Below are 19,633 nucleotides of genomic sequence, written 5' to 3'. Positions count from 1 at the left end.
TCCCCAGGATTATTACTTATGCAGTTTCAGAAATGCAGCACAAGAGTAGAAGAAAACCACAGTTAAATGTGTATGCATCTATTGTTTTATATATATATATATATATGTATTTTCCTATCACATTATGTGTAACTTAATCTGATTTTCCTTTTTTCATTTGTAGAATTAAAAGGTTGATTACCTGATTATTTCACAGTGGAAAGTGACTCGGTGTCCCTCTGTGGGGGTTATGAGACGGGGAGGCTCTGGGGGGGCCCTGCCTTCACTGCTGCCCCCACAGCCCAGACCCAGATAAGCAGCAGGAAGTGGATGGATGTAGAATCTTTCCTTTGTTTTGTTCATTACACAAACACAAACCACCCACCGGGGTTGCTTCTATAGCTCACTTGTTTCAGCAGATAAAACTTTAAATGGCAATAAATAATTAAAAAAAAGAGGCTCATATATTTGAGCCATAAATTTAACCCAGCCCACTAAGATAAAGACAGATCTACAACCACCCTGGTGTGAAAACAGGGTGTTTTCTACATTTACCATCACAACAGTTGCCTTTGAGCCCCAGCGATGCGTCATCCTCCATCACTTCTGTCATGAGTCACTTCATGAAGCTCAATAATTCATGACCTGCATACATCTGCCCCATTATGACCTGCTGTTTGGTGCCAAGTCCCCATCCCTGAGCAGCTCTCTCCGTTATTCCCTGCTGTCATCAGCCTAAGGATTAGTAATTCATTCAGAAGTTCTCACTCTGGGATACGCTTCCTTCATAAGTGAATTAGTTCATTATAGTGATCCAGCCTGCTGCCAACTAATAAATATTAAATCAACATAAACACAAAAAATTAGTCATTAGTCACACTTGAACTACGTGAATAACGTCATTTCATTTTCATAAAGTTCTTATGCCAGAAGATGTGAATTAAGTCATTCCCGGTGCTGCAGTGGAAAATGAATATATCTGACATGAATGCAGTCAGTGTTTGTTAATGAATTCAGCTTTATTTACCAGCTCGTAATGTCAAGCCCCAGATTGGACAGGTGTTACTCAGGCTGTAAACACGAGTTCTCAAAGCACTTCTAAATCCACTGTGTGAGAGTCGTCATGTGTAATTTATGATGCTTCAATAAAATACACATGTATGTACATTTATGATATGTCTGTCATATAACCATGAAAAGACCAAAACCAGTGACCCTCGAATGACGAGCATTGCCTGAAAAATTAATATTATCAGCTGTAAAAACAGAATAAAATGTCTTCCCATCAAAATATTTTTATCAGGAATATTAATACTCAAGAGAGTACCAAATATGTAGTTATAAATAATAAGTATTAGTCAATGGTTCTTTTACATCTGTAGCATAAACTGCAGGGCTCGTCTTTTTTTTCTTTTATGAAACTGTTTTTTTAGGTATTAGATATCTATTAGCCAATCATGGCAACCCAAGGCAAGGATGAAGACATTCTCGAGACAACCTGCTGAAGTTTAAACTGGGCATCAAACGGTGGCATGATTGTTAGTACCAGATGGTCGGCTCTGAGTATTTCAGAAACTTCTAATTTATGCTGATTTTCCTGCACAACCACCTGTAAGGTTTACAGAGAATGGTTTATAAATGAAATAATCCCACCAGTAGGAGTTCTCTGGGCGTAAATGCCTTGTTGATCTAATAGCAACAACTCTAACAACTCTTTACAATCAGCGAAGCCTAAGAACATCATCTGACACTCCTGTCACCTAATAACAGGAAACTGAAGATACATTGGTTGATTGATTGATCGATCATACTTTATTCATCCCGAGGGAAATTGGGTTAAGGCTGCCAGTCATGCCAGCGCCGTCTTACCCTTCCGACCATACATGCATTACACAAACATCACATGGGGGGTATAACATGGAAAAAGCACAACATAAGGAAAGATAAGGAGAAAAAAATAACTCCCCCCAGACTGAGCTCCAATAGGGAGATCAGGTTGAGAACAGAAAAAAAACACCTCTGCACATAGCACAGGAAACTGAAGATACATGTTGCATGGCCTCAGCAAAATTGGACCATAGAATATCGGAGAAAACATCACCTGGTCTGACGAGTATTGATTTCTGATGTAAAATTTGGGTGGTAGGTTAGGATTTGGTGTAAACAACATGAAAGCGTCCATCCCAACACCACCTAGTTTAATCTGCACCACCAAGAATTACAGTAAGATGCCTCTGAAGGCAAAAGATGGTCCAACCCAGTACTGGCAAGGTGTACCTAATATAGTGTGCAGTGATCGTCTTTTCATTCCTGATAACATAGTTTTAAATTATAAGTGTGTGTGTCTGTATGTGCGAACATTGGCAGGGTTGTGTGTATTAGTAAAATAAGAAGAAAAATTGTTTTGAAAAATCTAATTTAAAATAAAATAAAAATTAATAATGGCAAAGATTAAGTCTTGAAAAATGTAGAAAAATGTAAAATGCAAATTACATTTGCATTAAATATCAGAACAAAAATATAGATCTTAAATATCGTCCTGTGACAATGAATTAAACTACAAGAAAGCTTTTTTTTTTTTCTTTCTCAGATAACTCAGACTAATGTTGTGAGGTTTGACTTCACAGCTGCACATTGTTGAAATGTTACAGCTTCACTTTCTCAGAGCTTCGTCTGTGTTCTTGTGTGACTCAGTGTTTGAATGCTTCAATTGCCCGTCTGTATTTTTGTGGGGAGGTGTTTTCAAAGCTTGGATTAATTAATCAAGATGATGTAGTGTTTTTTTATGTACAGGCTTATTAAACCTAATGAGGTGAGTGACATTTATAGACTCATTAGTGATGGCTAATAAATGTGTGGAATAAATTCTGGATATTAAAAAAAAAAAATGTAAAAGAATTACTTTATTCAAGCCTTCAGTGCTAAACTAGAACGGAGTCTAGAGACCAATTTTCTGAAGATTTTATCAGTTTTAAGAAATAAATATAATATTTGTATAGAATCTATACGATATCTATAGATTATAAGGGGATTATTTTCTTTTGAATGCAAATTTAAGTGTCACGCACATGATGATCAGTCTTCATTTTTTTCTTTGTCTGTCATTTTGAAGAGAAAACTGTTAAATCTATAGAGTAAATTGTGTTATGGGAATAAAAATGTATTTAAATTCAAAACCTTTTTCTCAATATAAAAAATACTGACAAATGAAAATGGTCTAAATGTAAATCTTCTGCGTGTGTCTATGCCAGCGGTGTCTAACTCCAGACCTCGAGGGCCGGTGTCCTGCAGGTTTTAGATGTGTCCTTGATCCAACACAGCTGATTTAAATGGCTAAATTAGCTCCTCAACATGTCTTGAAGTTCTCCAGAGGCCTGGTAACGAACTAACCATTTGATTCAGGTGTGTTGATCCAGGGTGATATCTAAAACCTGCAGCACACCGACCACACTGTCTCTTACTTCTTTTTTAAATATTTCCATATATTTGGCGTTCTGGCATAAAGATCCAATATGAAACCCTGATCAGTAGAAATTGGAATTTCTGTAAAGATATAAACCATAGGCGGTATGTCTGGCAGTATATATGCTGAGGCTCATATTTGTTTTTTGTCTGAGTCCAGTGAAACAGTACCTACCGCAGTCGGTGGGTGCGTGCCTGCATGTGTGTGTTTGTGTGGTTTTGGCTACGTTTTTTCTCTGAGTGGAGAACAGCCATTACCTGAAGCTTATGATATAAATTCCGGTACATTGCCTCTGTTTTAGTTTTTTCTGTAAGGACATTAAGTTCTATTTACAAATATAATTTTATTAACATAGTTACAACTTAAGCATTTTAAAGGAACATGAGGGGATTTAATGATTTATTAGTTTATGGTTTAGTTTTGTTATTTTGTTTTGAGTCCCCAAAGAGATGTCAGAATGATTTTTTTTCTTTTTAATTCTCATGTAGTTGTTAGTCTACCGTCACAGATTTGAATCAGTCTTAAAATCTTTCAAGAACTAGACACTGATTTCTTACATAAATGCAATGAACTGATGGCAAACTGCACTTAAAAGCCCCCAAACTTTTTAAATAAAGTGACAGAAATCGTCCTGTTGCGAACATTCTTTTTCCCAAACTTTTTAAATAAACACTTACGTTCTCAAATTGCTGAAGCTTTATTTTGGCTCACTGAGTGCACTTTCACAAAAAAGTGTGTCACACCGGGGCTTTTGAAACCCATTACCTTTATATGAAGCACATTATACCTGTGTTCATGGCCAGTATGAACAGGAGAAACGAGTATCGGGTCAGCGGAGTGAGTCGGGACTGCTTGTCACTGGATTAAAGCGGTGGCGGTAGCTTTTAGGCGATATGACATTCAACTCTTTAAGGTGACAGTATCTAGGATTTGAATCTCGAGCCCTCTTTTTAGGTTGTTACACAACTAATATCAGCAGTGTGCGCAACACTATCAAGTTCTTTCATCTACTGCTTTCGTAGTGCATCTGAGTACAGTTAAAATATACAAATGGAAAAAAATCATCCTTTAACTCCTCTTTAATCTTTAATTATGAAAGAATCACACTAATGACAATATATTAGTAAACACTGATACTGCTGAACCAATTTTAAATATTTTTACTCCAGTACCTGTTACCTGCTCGATCTTCTTAGTCATGGTTTCACAAAGCAACTTGTTGAGTGAATGTGGACTTGCTTAGTAGTCTTCATAAAAAGCAGCAGGTTCTGTTTAAATAACACACGGTCTCCTTCTAATACAGGAGCCTCAGGAGAGGAATGGGTTAATGCATCGTCCTGTTACGAACATTCTTTTTAATATTTGGAAAAAATAGGCTGGCACATATTCACCGTATATGGTTCTCCACTAACTGATGGTATTAAATGCAATACATTTGCAAAAATGTCTAAACACATGGTTTCACTTTGTCATTATTGAATGTACGCTGATGGGCAAAGTGCCACTTTTACTCATTTTTAAAGATAATCTAAGCACATTTTCTTAAATAATTTTTGTATATAAAATCTTCTGCTTTTCTATTTGTTAGTTTGAGGGCTGCTCCAAGGCGTTCTCTCGTCTGGAGAACCTGAAGATCCACCTGAGGAGCCACACAGGGGAGAAACCTTACATTTGCCAGCATCCCGGCTGCCTCAAGGCTTTCAGCAACTCCAGCGATCGTGCTAAACACCAGCGCACACATCTGGACACGGTCAGTGAACAGCTACCTGATGGGCTCCTTCCATTTAGGATGTGCTCTATTGTAGTGCACATTATCCTAATTTGAGCTTTCTGTCACTTTGTAGTATTACAGTGGACTCGATAGCTGGTTAACTTTTGCTTCTCTAAGCAAACGTCACCATAACTGTAGTCACAAAGAAGTCAAGGTCATGTAAACACTCTATATACAAGTACAAAAAGAATCTGAAGATAACATGAAGAAGAATTATTCTGGCTTGGGTCAGAGAAAGTGAACTCATCATACATGCATGTAACCTCTTTCAGCCTGGTTGAACTACTGTATGTTGGAAATAGCACCATTTTTAAAATGGAGACAAAAAAACGAGCTCTTCTTGACATCATTTGTGTACTATATTTACTCTTATAATTAAAGACACTCACTGGCATTAATGCCAATTCTGTTGCTGTATCTTGGCATCCGCCCTAATTGCATATTGTGTAAATGCACTAAGGTTGATAATTCAAACAATGTAGGATCCCAATACCACAGCAACAACTTTATTACTCTTTAATGAGAGCACACACAGCAAAACTGTAGATTTCTACATATTTTGTTTTTTGTCAACACAGTATTTCTAATCTAATGCAGTTTAATAAGTTTAACACAGCTTGGGAAATGGTCACAGTCTCTAGAAGTACAATACAAATATCCTTTATTGTCCCTCATTGGGGAAATTTGGGTAAACAAGCTTCTTGCTAATGTGGCGTAGGAAATTGAATTCAGCTCTAATCTACTGCACCGTGTTTCTGGACATGATTTTTATTTTGTAATGGGTCGTAGTGGTAGTCATTACAGCCAGAGATGCAAGTTTGAGTCATACATGCTTCCTTTTTTAGTATTTTTAACTATGTTGTTAGTTAAAAATAAATTACCTGATTGGGTTTAGATATTTAAAACCTCTGGGATATGTTTATTAAAAAAAATCATGGTTTGGGTTACAATGTTGCCACTTATGTTAAAGCTCTGTTACTTGGGTTGCCACGGCGACATGTACCTGATTTGTCTGGACAACATAAGTGATGCGGACATAAACTTTCTTTAGAGGTACATTTGTTTCAAAGTAATCCTGAAAAACAGACCGGTGGGGGTACTGTCATCACAAAAACACAAACTTCAGCAGTTGCTTTAAATACAAAGGTGTACAGGTTAGGGTTAAGGAGAAAAAAGTTCCACCTAATCGCCGACCACAATATTATAATTCTGTTTGCCACACGAGGACTTTAGACCAAAAAAAATGTGTCCAAAAATTAATAAACATTAAATTGACTTTTTAAACTTTCATACCAGCACAGATGTGCTTAAAACTTGCTAATTATTTTACAATGCTGCATTTATTCTGTATTTTATATGTGCTTTGTTGTAGATGTAGTGCTATGTTAACAGAGGCAGCAGACAGCTGAAAACAGTGGCTGAGACCTCAGAGGGTTAAAGTGCAGCAGACTGCCTCTCCCTCAGCTTTCTATGGGACCTTCTGGGAATGACTGGGGAAGATAAACTGCTAGTGCGTGTGAGCCAATTTTAACTTGCTGTGCAGAGTCTGCTTGTGTCAGATCAGTTTATACAAAACAGGGAAAAAATAGAACCCATTCAACCGTGAAGACAGCGTGAATTTCCAGGAATTTTCATACACACCATCTACAGTAACGACGTTAAATTCATCAGAGGACTCAAACTAGTGGGAGTGAGTGTCCCCTGTGCTCCTGATGATCATAAATTAAGGTTACAACTGCAAAATAAGTTATGAAATCCACAGCTGATGGAGCCTGAGAAAGAACAGAAAACAGGCCTTTTCTCGTAATCCACTCTTGTGTACCAGGTATCAAGTGTCGTGCCAGCATTGTCACTCTTTCCATGAAGGTGTTCTCATGCCCAGGGGATGTATTTAAATGCTGCATTAGTATGATATTTATCTACTTTAATATTTTTTAAATTTTATATTACGTAATAACTTTGCTTGACTATATTTTAGAGAAAAAAACATTAGTTATTAAACCATTACACTTATTTTTATCGGCTGAAATGATTAGTTACATTTTTTAGACTAAAGTGTTTTTTGGCAAAACGTGGAAAATGTTATGAAGTGTTATTATAATAATGACGTAAAAATCAGCTGGATCAAGACTTCACGAGATATTTCTGATAAAACTTCCGTCCCTTGGGTAAAATTTTATTGGAGGACATTTACTTGTATTATTAGATTGTTGTAGTACTGTTTTTAAATAAATAGGATTTAATAATATGATGAGGTCTTTTCATAATTGCTTTATTTTTTATTTGAAAGTATCTAATTTAAAATATTGTAGAAAAAAGTACTGAATTTTAAAAATTTTAACATTTTTATAATAACTTTAAATATAAAGTATGAGTGCTTTGGTACATTTTGGATGAATCTTGTTGATGAACCTATCATAACTTTTATGTTTAAGCAACATTTTAGTGTCAAAGGTTATTCAAGAGAATTTAATATTTGGAAATCTCTGTTCACCTCCAAGCCTTTGATGCGCGGCATAACTTTTTTGAGCAAACCTGGTAACAAATAACAAAACAAAACAAACCAGTCAGTTACATAACCTTCTTGGCAGATGGTATTTATCTAAAAATAACTGAGTGAAATTGACTTTCACTTATGAGCCTCTGGGTTAGATACACTTTCGTAGTATGGGGTTAAATCCACTTTTGTTTTCAGAACTGACTTATCTCTTCATTGCATAGATTCAACAATATGCTGCACAGTTGCTGCAGATTTGTTGGCTGCACATCCATGATGCCAAACTGCCATTCCACCACATCCGAAATGTGCTCTATGGGAGTGAAAACTGATGACTGTGGATGTCATTTGAGCATAGTAAACTCCTTTTTATGTTCGAGAAATCAGTTGGAAGCAGCCATCAGAAGATGGGTACACTGATGTCATAAAGGGGTGAACATGGTCAACAGCAATGCTCAGGTACTTTGTGATGTTTAAATGATGTTCAGCTGGTACTACGGGAAAATATCCCCTACACCACATGTTGATACCAAATACTGACCCTACCATCCGAATGTTAGAGCAGAAATCCAGTCTTCTATTGTTTAATTCTGATCAGCCGACGTAAACTCTGCGTCTCAGTTTCCTGTCCTTTACTGACAGGAGTGGCATTCAGTGTGGTCTTCTGCTGCTGTATCCCATCTGATTCAAGGTTCAACATGCTGTTCATTCAGGTTATTTGAGTTGTTGTCAGGTTAAAGAATCCAGCTATTCTCCTCTGACCTTTGACATCAAGCAGGTATTTTTAATTTTGTCTCTCTGTAAACCCTACAGATGACTGTGTGGAAAAATTCCCAGTAGATCAGCAGTTTCCAGAAAACTCAGACTAGTCTGTCTGGAAACAAAATGATGCCATGTTCAAAGATACTTAAATTACCTTTCTCTTTCATTTTGATGCTCAGTTTGAGCTTCAGCAGGTTGTCTTGGCCATGTCTACATGCCTCAGTAAACCTAGTTGCTGCCATGTGATTGTCTGATTAGATTAATGCATTAATGAGCAAATAAACAGGTGTATCTAAAAAAGTGGCGAGTAAATCTATAGTATCACTGCTCATGTCTGTCTGGGTGAATTTATTTGAGACGTTTATACAAAATACACAATAAATTATGTTTAAAAATTGCTGCAGTGCATGAGAACATACGCTTTTAAAAACATAAGACTACACATAATTGCTCTGAATATTAAGATAGATAATATTTGCTCAGTAATATAAGGTATGAGGTGCTGCTGTAGCTCTCTGCTTTACAGTCTGAATTCTTTGGGATTGTGAAACTGCATACCTGCTGTGGATTTACCCTACAGACCACAGTTATTTTTACTCCTGCTGACAAGTGATGAGAATTTAGCTGTAATCCCGCGAATCAGATCTCTTATTACACGGATGAGATGGAGCTTCACGATTCGCTCCACTGTTATTACAGCAAGTTATTTTCTCCCTTTAGTGGTTTCACACTGGCTAATGGGGGCTTCGAAGTTGCGTCACAAATTAACAATCAGACACATCTGGCGCCATCCTGGAGGCCCAGTGGAAGCCTGTCTGAATGTAAATAACTGCTGAGTAGTGCAACGGCAAGCCAAGAAATGTTTTTCAAGTTTGATTAAACAGCTTGTATTGTGTTACTAATATGACACTTTGGGGAATTTTGTCCTAAAGTAAGTGCAGGCTCAAGCAGGAATTACCTTTCTAAATGAAAGCTTAAAGTTAACGCTCACATAACATAAAAATGTGGTTTGTTTTGAGAATTTGGAAATGTATTAAGAGCATTAAGAGCTTTCATTTTACGATAGCAGTGAAGTGCAAAAAGGTGATGGACTGTGACAAATCCGATATGAAATGTGTTGCTGAATAATGCCAGTGTTTTGTTTTGGGGGTTTTTGGGTTGAGCCCTAACAACAGGGAAAAAAGTTTTCTAAATTATTTTGGCACACATAATTGGAAACTGATATGCAGTTTATGAATTTACAGTCTGTCTCAGAGCTGTCATTTGCCATAACCACTTTGCATGTCATTACCCTGAATTTATGCTAAGATTAGAAAGACAGCACTTCATTTGGTGCTGATCTGTTTAGACTAAAAGAGAACTGAGCTGGTCTCACAGGGAATATTTTTCCTGAAATAGTTTTGAAATTGCCCTTTTTTTTTCTTTCTTTTTTTTACACTGTAGAGCAGCACTTACTCTAATGCCAGATCTACGTTGGTATTGCATGTCTGTAATTTGAAATGTATTTGTTTAAGAATTACACAAAAATTGGGAATACTGGAGAAGAAAAATCGAGCAGACATTAGGAAAAATAACAATCCCACTGACACAATCATTATTATAGTCATGCCTGTCCTGATACAGTTGTACTAAAAATTCTTTTTACAGCAACATTTTTACTCATTTGCTTCATTCATTGTTTTTGTGAAGTGACTTCGTTAGGTACAGTGGCATGAAAAAGTAGTTTTTTGCATTATTGTCAAACCCAAGATCATCAAACATTTTTTAACATTAGCCAAAGATAATACAGGTAAAATGCAAAAATGCTGTTTTTTTTATATGATAAAGGAAAAAAAGGTTATCCAATCCTACCTGACCCTATGTGAAAAAGCAGCTGACTCTTAAACCTAATAACTAATTGTGCCAGCCTTGGCAACACAAACAGCAATCAAATTTTCAAGTTTTTGTGATAACTGGCAATGAGTCTTTCACATCACTGTGGAGGAATTTTGGCTGACTCTTCTTTGCAGAATTGTTTTAATTCAGCCACATTGGAGGGTTTTCAAGCATGAACAGACCGTTTATGGTCATGCCAAAGCAACTCAATTTCATTTAAATCCACATTTTTTTTTTTTTTTTGCATTTCAGCCATTCAGAAGTGGACTTGCTGATGTTTTTTGGATCACTGTCCTGCTGCATAACCAAACTGAGCCTGAGCTTCAGGGCATGAATTGATAGCTAAACATTCAGCTTCAGGACTTTCTGGTAAAGAGCAAAATTCATGGTTTCCTCAACTATGGCAAGTTGTCTGGATCCTGAAGCAGCAAAGCAGCCCCAGACCATCACACTACCACCACCAAAAGTGTTAGTTTAACATGAGATGTAACAGGAGTCAGACCTCCTAAAAAAATCTACTTTTCACTCATTAGTCCAACAGTCTCAAGACACAAAAGTCTTGAGGATTGTCAAGATGTTTCTTAGTTTGTCTCTTTTTTTTATTGTTGAATCACAAAAACTGACCTTAACTGGGGCAAGTGAGTTCTTTAGAATGTTCTGGGTTCTTCTGTGACCTCCTGGATGAGTCGTCAATTTGCTCTTGCAGTAATTTTGGTGGGCCAGTCATTACTGGGAATGATCACCACTGTTCCGAGTTTTCTCCATTTGTATATAATGACTCTCATTGCGGTTCGCTTGAGTCCCAAAGCCTTAGAAACGACTTCATAACCCTTTCCAGACAGACAGATGTCAATGACAGATGAGTTTCTCATCTTTTCTTCAGTTTCTTTAGATTGTAGCATTATTTGTTGTTATTGAGATCTTTTAGCCTACTTCCCTTTATTAGATGGGTCCTATTTTTTTTCATCAATTTAAGGGGGGAAATTACTTTTTCACACAGGGCAAGTTAGGTTTGGATAGCTCTCTCCCTTAATAAATGAAATTATTAATTATTAATTTGTAAAATATTAAAATTTAAGTATGACAAATATGCTGAAAACTGCAATATTAGAAAGAAAAAAGAAATGATATTTCTTTGCAGTATTTCCATATTAGATCTTCAGGCAAATGACTAATTACAGAGAAAGAAGTCATTTTGAAAAGCAGGGGTTTTCAAATGTTGTCTGGGATGCTCCACGCTAAGAAGCTGATAAAAAGTCATGCCCAAAACACCTCACTGTTGCCCATGTTGATTTGTTTTTCCTACCTCACTAAGCTCAGCTTTATTCCGCATTTCCTCCAGGACCAGAGGAAATTGGAGAAACGATATTGCCTTGTCTGGTTCTGTGACATTCAGATGGTAAGATCAGAATTTAAACATGGTGGTATCAGTAGAGCCTTGTTTAAACACTACACTACACTGCCCGAGTATTGTTGCTTACTATGGTACACTGTGGTATTAAAGGGATAGACAATCTTCTGTTGCCTTTTTACAGATTCACTGTATTCAAATGCCCCCAACTGAGAACTTCTTGGATGTTTTTGAATGCCAGATTCTCATCATGGATGTGCAGCAGGTCCTAAACCCTTTTGTAGTCCAGGCTGACCTGTGTGGTAGCCTATGTCACCGTGTTCAGCTTCATGCGTCTCCAAAACCCTTGCCCTGGTGAAGTTAACTATTTATTTACAACATCACCAATGTGTTTAACTTCTAGCTCTGACTTGTACAACGCCTCCTGGTGTATAATACAACACAAAATGATCAGTTTTAGTCAGATTTCGCTGCTAATGTAACAGCAGCCGGTTTATCTGATTTCATTAAACAAATCACTCTTGGTCATAGTCTCTTTCATCTAGCGCACAGCTGTGAGCTGTAATCCCGCGTACAAAGATGAGTAACTGGACAGTGTTAAGGACATCACAGCTCTCGTCACATTTTCTGCTAAAATGTCCTGAAAAATACGATCATCAAACCTGATGCTCATTATTTTTTTGACTTGTAGTGCTCACATCCCAGCACATAGACCCAAAAGGCTCAAATAAACACTGTACATGTGTTTTCATGAATGTGTAATTGACTCCACCTGTTAAATACTTAGCAATGAAAGAGGGCGAACAAAAAAGAGATCTGAGATTCATGGAAATGAGCTCATTTATTCACCAAATTGTGAAATACAGTCATCTTACTCAACTTTCTACTTCGAAGTAAAATGATGAAAACCCATCTGCATATAAGAAATGAGCTGTTTGTACAGTAAAAAGCATTTCAACACATATTCCATGATGTTACTCGTGTTACTTATTTCAGAAGGACTCAGTTAACTGTAGTATTTTATGTCATTATACCAGAAAATACTTTGTCTCCCAGCTGCTTTAGCCTGCTATGAAATGTTTATTCCTTCAGGAAATAATGTGCAGAAATAAATACTTTTATATGTATACACAGACTGCAGGTAGCTCATACAGTTTACTTTATGAATGAAATGATTTATGGCTAAACTCTCTTCTCTCTTCCCCTCTTTTAAGCCTGCAGATGAAAGGTAAATATCCTCCCTTCTCAGCTGAGGAGCACTTTATGTAAAATGTTGACAGAACTACATGTTCTTTCTTCCTCTGTTAGTCCAGTTGTCACAAGAAGTAGCCACATTTACGATCTTTATCCTAAATGTTTACGTCTTCAGTGTGGATGTGAGTCATCTAAACTTGTGCCATTATTTGTACACACATTTTATGTTTGACGTCGAGACTGTAAAATTGTCATGTTGTGAATATTTTTCAGTTCTGGTTTAGAAAACTCGTAACCCACCCAACACATAATGTAGGATATACAAGAGATGGTGTAGTCTGTACCTTACAGTAAATCTAATAATAACTCTCAAGCTCTGGGTTTAATTTGGTGTGTTGGGCTATTTTTGTTGTGTTTTCTGTACAAAAAAAAGGTTTGTTCTCCTTAGCTCAGTACTGAAATCAACATTGCTAAATTTTTGGAATCCGCTAGAAGAAGAGTTGCAGGAGAAAGTGTTCCCCAAAACACCAAAAAATAATTTGTGTTCTTTTTAATAGCAGCACACCTGTTTTCTTTTTATAACAGAAACTCAAACCAAGGTGCTTCTAAATGTTCAGTCAAACTTCTCTCACCTCTCCATCTTGTGGTCCATTCACAGAAACCATACGCCTGTCAGATACCAGGATGCACCAAGCGCTACACTGACCCCAGCTCATTACGAAAGCACGTCAAAGCTCATTCAGCCAAAGGCCTTCAGGAAAAGGAGGTGAAGGTAATGAGCATTAAAACCTTTCTATGTTTCTAAAACTTGACTGTGTGTTGTTCAGAAGCAAAGGGTAGAAGGAGAGGATTCAGAAAGCATGGTTGGAAATAAAAAATTATGGCCAAAGCATTTTTAAAAGCAACCTGGGGACATTTTTTTACATTTGTGCTGCATTTTTGCCCTTAATGGAAGGTTTGGGTGGATAGTGGGAAAGACATTCAATAAAGGTCCGTCTAGCCAGGAGTAAAACATGTAGTGTGCACCTTAACCACTCACCTATCAGGTTGTCAAATAGTGGGGTCATATTTAAGCTTTTATTGGATGGGATCAAAAGTACATAATTTAAACCAGGGTCACGTCAGTGCCTTGTATTCCTGAGCCACCTTCACAGAGCTGAAATTTACTGGAATCAACTGATTATTTCTCAACAGCTTAACAATATAAAACATGACATGTTTTAAGTTATATTACTTGATAGATTTTTTTTTCCTTCCTAATTTATTATACTTGCCTGTCTGCAATTATACACAGCACATCTGGAGTTTGTATTTGTGATGGATATTTGTCTTCTCTTGTTTGGAATACATGTTAAGTTGTGTTTCTTCTCATAATAATGAAAACAATACAAACTGCTATGAAGGCTCCACTCATTATTTGATGAAGTTATTAGGAGCAGCCATGCATGTTGTTTTTGATTTTATTTCAGCACAAAACCTGAAGGTTATTACGACAAATGACGAAGAGACTCTACAAACTAAAATAAAATTATGGTGACTGTCCCACATTTGGTAAAAAAACAAGCATATCAGCACAAACACATCATACCCGCTATCAGCCACATTGATGAAGGGGTGATCATTTGGGTTTCTTTTGCAGCCACAGGACCCGGGCACCTTGCAGCCACTGACTCAGACATGAACTCCTCTGTATACGAATATTTAGATTCAATATAAGGCCATCTGTCCTGCATTTATATCTTGCTTAATTTGGGTCATGCAACAGGACAATGATCCCAAAAACAGCAGAAACTCTACAACAGAATGGTTAAAAAGGTATTGCAATGGACCTCAGGCTGATTGAAATGTTGTGGTGGGACCTTAAGAGAGCTGTGCATAAACAAATTCATGCAAACCTCAATGAATTGAAGCAACGTTGAAAAGACGAGTGGGCCAAAATTCCTCCACATACTAATAAAGTCATACAGAAAACAATTACTTCAGGTTATTGCTGCTAAATCGTATGCTGCTAGATCATAGGGTGAACTTAGATTTTGAAAACCTTATTATTCACATGACTGCATGTTTGTATTTAACCTCGTTTTAACCTGGTGACAAGACCCTTGAGGTTTAAAATGTCTTTCGCAACAGAGTCCTGGCCAGCATAGACAGCTGCTTAATCAGCAGTGGTTACGGAACAATACTCACCATTATAAGCATACACATTTACATAAAATAAAGAATGAAAAACATATTAATCAAAAGCCAAACTGAAGCATTTATGGTCAAGCCTAACATCTGGAGGCAGATGTCCTGCCTGCAGGTGCCAAATCATTTAAATGACCTTGAATTCATTTAAAATTGATCCAATTTGGCAGAAATGAGTGACCGTAAAAGCATGCAATTTCTTTTTCTGTAAAAGTGACACACAAATAAAAGCTTTGCTTTCCTAAAAATGTCAGTGAGTGTGCCATTCCCCAAATCTGGCATTTCAGTTAAAAATAGACAGCTTATATCAATAATTATTAAAACATAACCTTTTTTGGGGAGCAATTTTTATGTTTTAAATTCCTTAAAGACACACACAGTCATTCATGAGACCCTAAATAGAAAATCTGTAGTTAAAAATGAACAAGCTCAGGAAAAGAAAGTAAAACAGGGTTTTTTTCTGGTGCTACATCTTGATTTTATTTCCTGATTGTTACCTCATGTTTAAAAGCAAATGAGATGCATGTTTGTTCCCTTTTAACCTTAAGGTTCAAAACAATATTGTTCTTCCAGATTTTTTTAAAAATATATATAGTAGAGAACTGCTTCTTTATATAACTTTCAAAGAGAAAGGGGGCTTCTCGGGGGTTGCAGGTCTTATTTCTGGAGAATTACAGCAGCAGCAGCAGCAGGAGAGTGGGTATGTTTATGATTCAGTAGGATGAAATACAACAAAACAAAGTATTACACACACTCCCTGGATGTCCGAATAGGGAGCCTATTGTTCTGCTTTATCTGGGCCTTGTTTGTTTTCTATGGCCTGTGAGTGACACTGGGGCTTTGTGTGTGTATTACCATGCCTTGTTTGGTTTAAACAGAACCACGTGTGTTTGTAAGTTGTGACACAGTCGACACGCCCTGAGCTGCAGTAAACCCTGTGGGGCTAATTGGAACTTTGAAATATTAAACATGAGCTTCTTAAGCTCCTCACGGGCATACATTTATTCGAGCTGATGTGTCACAGCGATTGAAGTTTGTGGCTTCGTGAACGCTACTTTGGGTGAGCATTTCTTGCTGATTATTCATGCCGCTTTTGTGGTTCCTGGGTGTCTGCCCCGAGCTTCTTCTGAATCCTGAAGCTGTCAATAAATTGTTTTGGAAAGTTCCGGGGGGATGTTCTGTTTAGCGCTGGATAATAAAGCCAATTGTTTAGCCTTAACTTTGTTAGAACGTTTTTGGAATACGATTGCCTAATAAGATTTCTGGATTTTGTACCTCGAGAAGCTGGATCGCAAGATGAAACAAGAACCAGGCATCTGGTGAAAACTCATTTCTTTGATAAATGAACAGTAGAAAACCTCCTGCAGCTCGCTCACTGTGTTTTCAGTTGCTTTACTGAATGAAATCAAAAGAGAAGTCATTTAGTTTAAACTTGCATGGGAGCTATGTTGCCCAACAGCATATAGTTGGAAGACAACTAAGCTGCAGCTTTAGCGTAATTATTCTCATCCCTGCATGCTGGCAAACATCCACACTTGGTCACCAACATGATAACACAGTGCTGTTAAATGAAATGTATCTATATGGCTGTAATGCGTTTAGTCTTGTTGTCAGGTTCAGGTGCACACGATGCTGGAATCTGACATCCTAAGTGACTGCCTGGCACGCCAGCATCTCCACAGCTCTGCCTCGTCCCACCAAGAAAACAGCTCACCTTTACCGGCTTTAGATGACTTCACAGGTATGTGCAGATGAAACGGTAGCAGAAGTCTGTGTTTAGCCTCCAGTGCCTCTCTGGAAATGAGCAAAACCCAAAAGAAAAGAGTAATTGCCCAAAACACCTGGGCTGTTAAGCTGTCTCTTTCATTTTCTCCCATGGCCTCATTTGCTCCTTTTCCTTTCCCTCCTCTCTCATTCCTTCGATGATAGCTCATCATGCCAGTGTTTACCTTGTCCAATTACTGGGCACCATGACTGTGGGCAAGTTGGCCTTCACCCCACTTGTCCTTCAGCTTCTCCAAACGGGTTTTCCAGCCAAGCTCTTTTTCTTTCCATTTCAATGGCTGAACCAGAATCAAGAAGCTGTCAGGTACACTGAGGCTCAGTTGGCCAAAGACAGTGGAGAGCGTCCAGGAAAGCTGTCCATGTCTATTACTTCAGACTACTCGCCGTTTTACTCAGAAGACTTTGAGGGAAAAGCCTCAAGCGGCACGCTATGAGCTATGTTTAGTCAGGGTGAAACAAGCATGTCAGTGTTTAATTTTGAAAAAATCCCAGGAGGACTTTTTCTTATCTCAAATGGCCAAATGTTATAGCCTGAAAACTGCTTTCTGTTGTGGTATACTTGGTGGATTTATGGTGACACACACTATCATTGTCAGCTTGGCTTAAAACCTAGTGCTGAAAGCTTACTGATTGCATGCAGGTACAAGTTACAGATTTAAATGAACAGCATGAAACTATATTTTTGGTATTGAGCATTCAGCCCCTGTAGGCTTGAAATGTGGCTCTGAAAGGTTTACAGAAAAATGGATTACGCTGACCATGGAAACTCCTCAAAGTCTGCTTGCAACATAGTCTAATCCCCATCTGTCCATATGTGCACACTGTGTCTAATATACTTGTATTTACACCAGAAATTGTTTCTCTATAGCACAGTGACTTGTTCATCAGTGGGGAAAAAAATGTCACTACTGCATGATAATTTGGAAGAGCGCTTTGATGCGTTTCATTTAACTATAAATTGAGTATTTTAATATTTTCGACAGTTGCTCAAGTAGTTTTGTTTGCCTACAAGGAGCCAGACCTTCTTATCATTTTTAAAGTGGTCTTGAGCAATAATTTTCTAGGCTTTCTGGAGGTCTTTCAAAGCTTTTCTTTGGACATTGGCTGCTTTTTTTTGCTCATTTTTAGTCAAATCCTTGTAAAAGGGACCTAATTCAAGGGATGAATCAGTGTTGTGTCTACACAGACAACTTTGCAAAGAACCAATTTTAAATTGTATCTGCAGGCACCTTGGTACCAACAACCTGTTGCAAAAACATAATTTCTTCCCAAACTTAACAAACACGCCCACCAAATGTTAGGAAATACCTAACACAGGCCTTGAGAGGAAAATCTAACCCCTCAGGTGATCCATCTACTGTTCACTGAAGCCTCATCAGAAATGTGAGGTATGCCAAATTACTCAGTAACTGGACCGAAGATCACTGGCAGCAGCTGTTATTGGGAAATGAATACAAATTAGAGTTTTATTGGCATTTCAGTATTTATGGAGGAGGTCAGTAGAGCGGTACAAACGTCCCTACAGCCATCTGTAAAACATGGAGGAAGCTCTGTCATGGTCCGGGGCTGCTTCTCAGCCAGCGGTGTTGGGGCTCTTGTCAAAATTGAATGATTGCAGAAGAGTACAGTCAGATTTTAATCCACCATGCAATACCATCTGCAAAGCATCTGACTGATATTAGTTCAATTTTTCACCATGAAAATTATTGCGGACAGTAAAAGCATACCTGGATAGAAGAGCCAACAGTGGAGCACTATCAGTCATGGACTGACTTCCTCAGAGCCCGAACCTCAGCATTGTTGAAGCAGTGTGGCATTATGTTGACAGAGAAAGGAACAAAAGGCAGCCAACATCCAAAAATCTTTGAATGTCCTTCCAGAAGCCTGGAGAGCTATTTCTGAAGACTACTTAAAGAAATTGCAAGAAAGCGTGAGAGGATTCAGGCTGTGCTGAAAAATAAAGTACAACACTGAGTAGAATCAGCCCTTCATTTCTTTATATTTTATTAGTGTTTGTACAATTCTAACAATGTTATATTATAATTCAATACAGCTTGAACCCAGTGAAAATAATCATTACAGGTAGCTCTAGCACACTTACATATGAATTCATCCTCAGATAGTGATGTAGTAGGAAGATTTAACTGCACAGATGCTCAGCAACTTTTATATATCAATCAATCAATCAATCCATTTATTTATAAGTACATTTAAAAACAACACAGGTTGACCAAAGTGCTGTACATAGTAAAAAAGAAAAAGTAGAACAACCACACACAAAGAACAAAGTAAAAAACTCAGTCACAAAAGCTAGAGAGTAAAAATGTGTTTTCAGATGGGTTTTAAAAATGTCATGTGTTGGAGAGATCCTAATTTCAAGAGGCAGACTGTTCCAAAGTTTGGGTGCAGCTATCGCAAAGGCGCGGTCTCCTCAGTTTTTTAGCCTGCTTCTCAGCTGACCTCTGAGTTCTATTTGGAGTATTTTTAGTTAACAGATCAGAGAGGTATGACGGAGCTAATCCATTTAGAGATTTAAAAACAAGCAATAAAATCTTAAAATCAATTCTACAACGTACTGGGAGCCAATGTAAACGAGCCAAGACTGGGGAAATATGGTCACGTTTACGAGTGCCTGTCAAGAGTATGAAAATATATGAAATAACCAGAGTACAACCAGTTAGCAACTAGTTGAGTTAATCCTCGACTGACAGGAAAGATGTTGCAGGCTGACTCAGATTGATTACAATGTGCTGGTAATCTTTCTGCATT

At 37.6% G+C, this 19,633-nt stretch overlaps 1 protein-coding gene across 3 annotated transcripts in view; it reads left to right on the top strand.

Annotated features, from left to right (window-relative positions):
• glis1a (GLIS family zinc finger 1a) overlaps positions 1-19,633 on the top strand; it is a 61,607-nt gene that overhangs the window by 29,504 nt on the left and 12,470 nt on the right. For all 3 annotated transcript variants that reach the window (XM_003448442.5, XM_025900534.1, XM_025900535.1), the window contains exons 3-5: positions 5,031-5,192; positions 13,551-13,664; positions 16,694-16,820. In XM_003448442.5, coding sequence (XP_003448490.2) covers positions 5,031-5,192; positions 13,551-13,664; positions 16,694-16,820 — 403 coding nt within the window. The remainder of the gene's footprint in view (positions 1-5,030; positions 5,193-13,550; positions 13,665-16,693; positions 16,821-19,633) is intronic.

Source organism: Oreochromis niloticus, linkage group LG18 (genome assembly GCF_001858045.2).
Source record: "Oreochromis niloticus isolate F11D_XX linkage group LG18, O_niloticus_UMD_NMBU, whole genome shotgun sequence".
Taxonomy (NCBI): Eukaryota; Metazoa; Chordata; class Actinopteri; order Cichliformes; family Cichlidae; genus Oreochromis; species Oreochromis niloticus.
The sequence above is the reverse complement of the archived record's forward strand: the minus strand, read 5'-3'. Positions and strand labels throughout refer to the sequence as shown.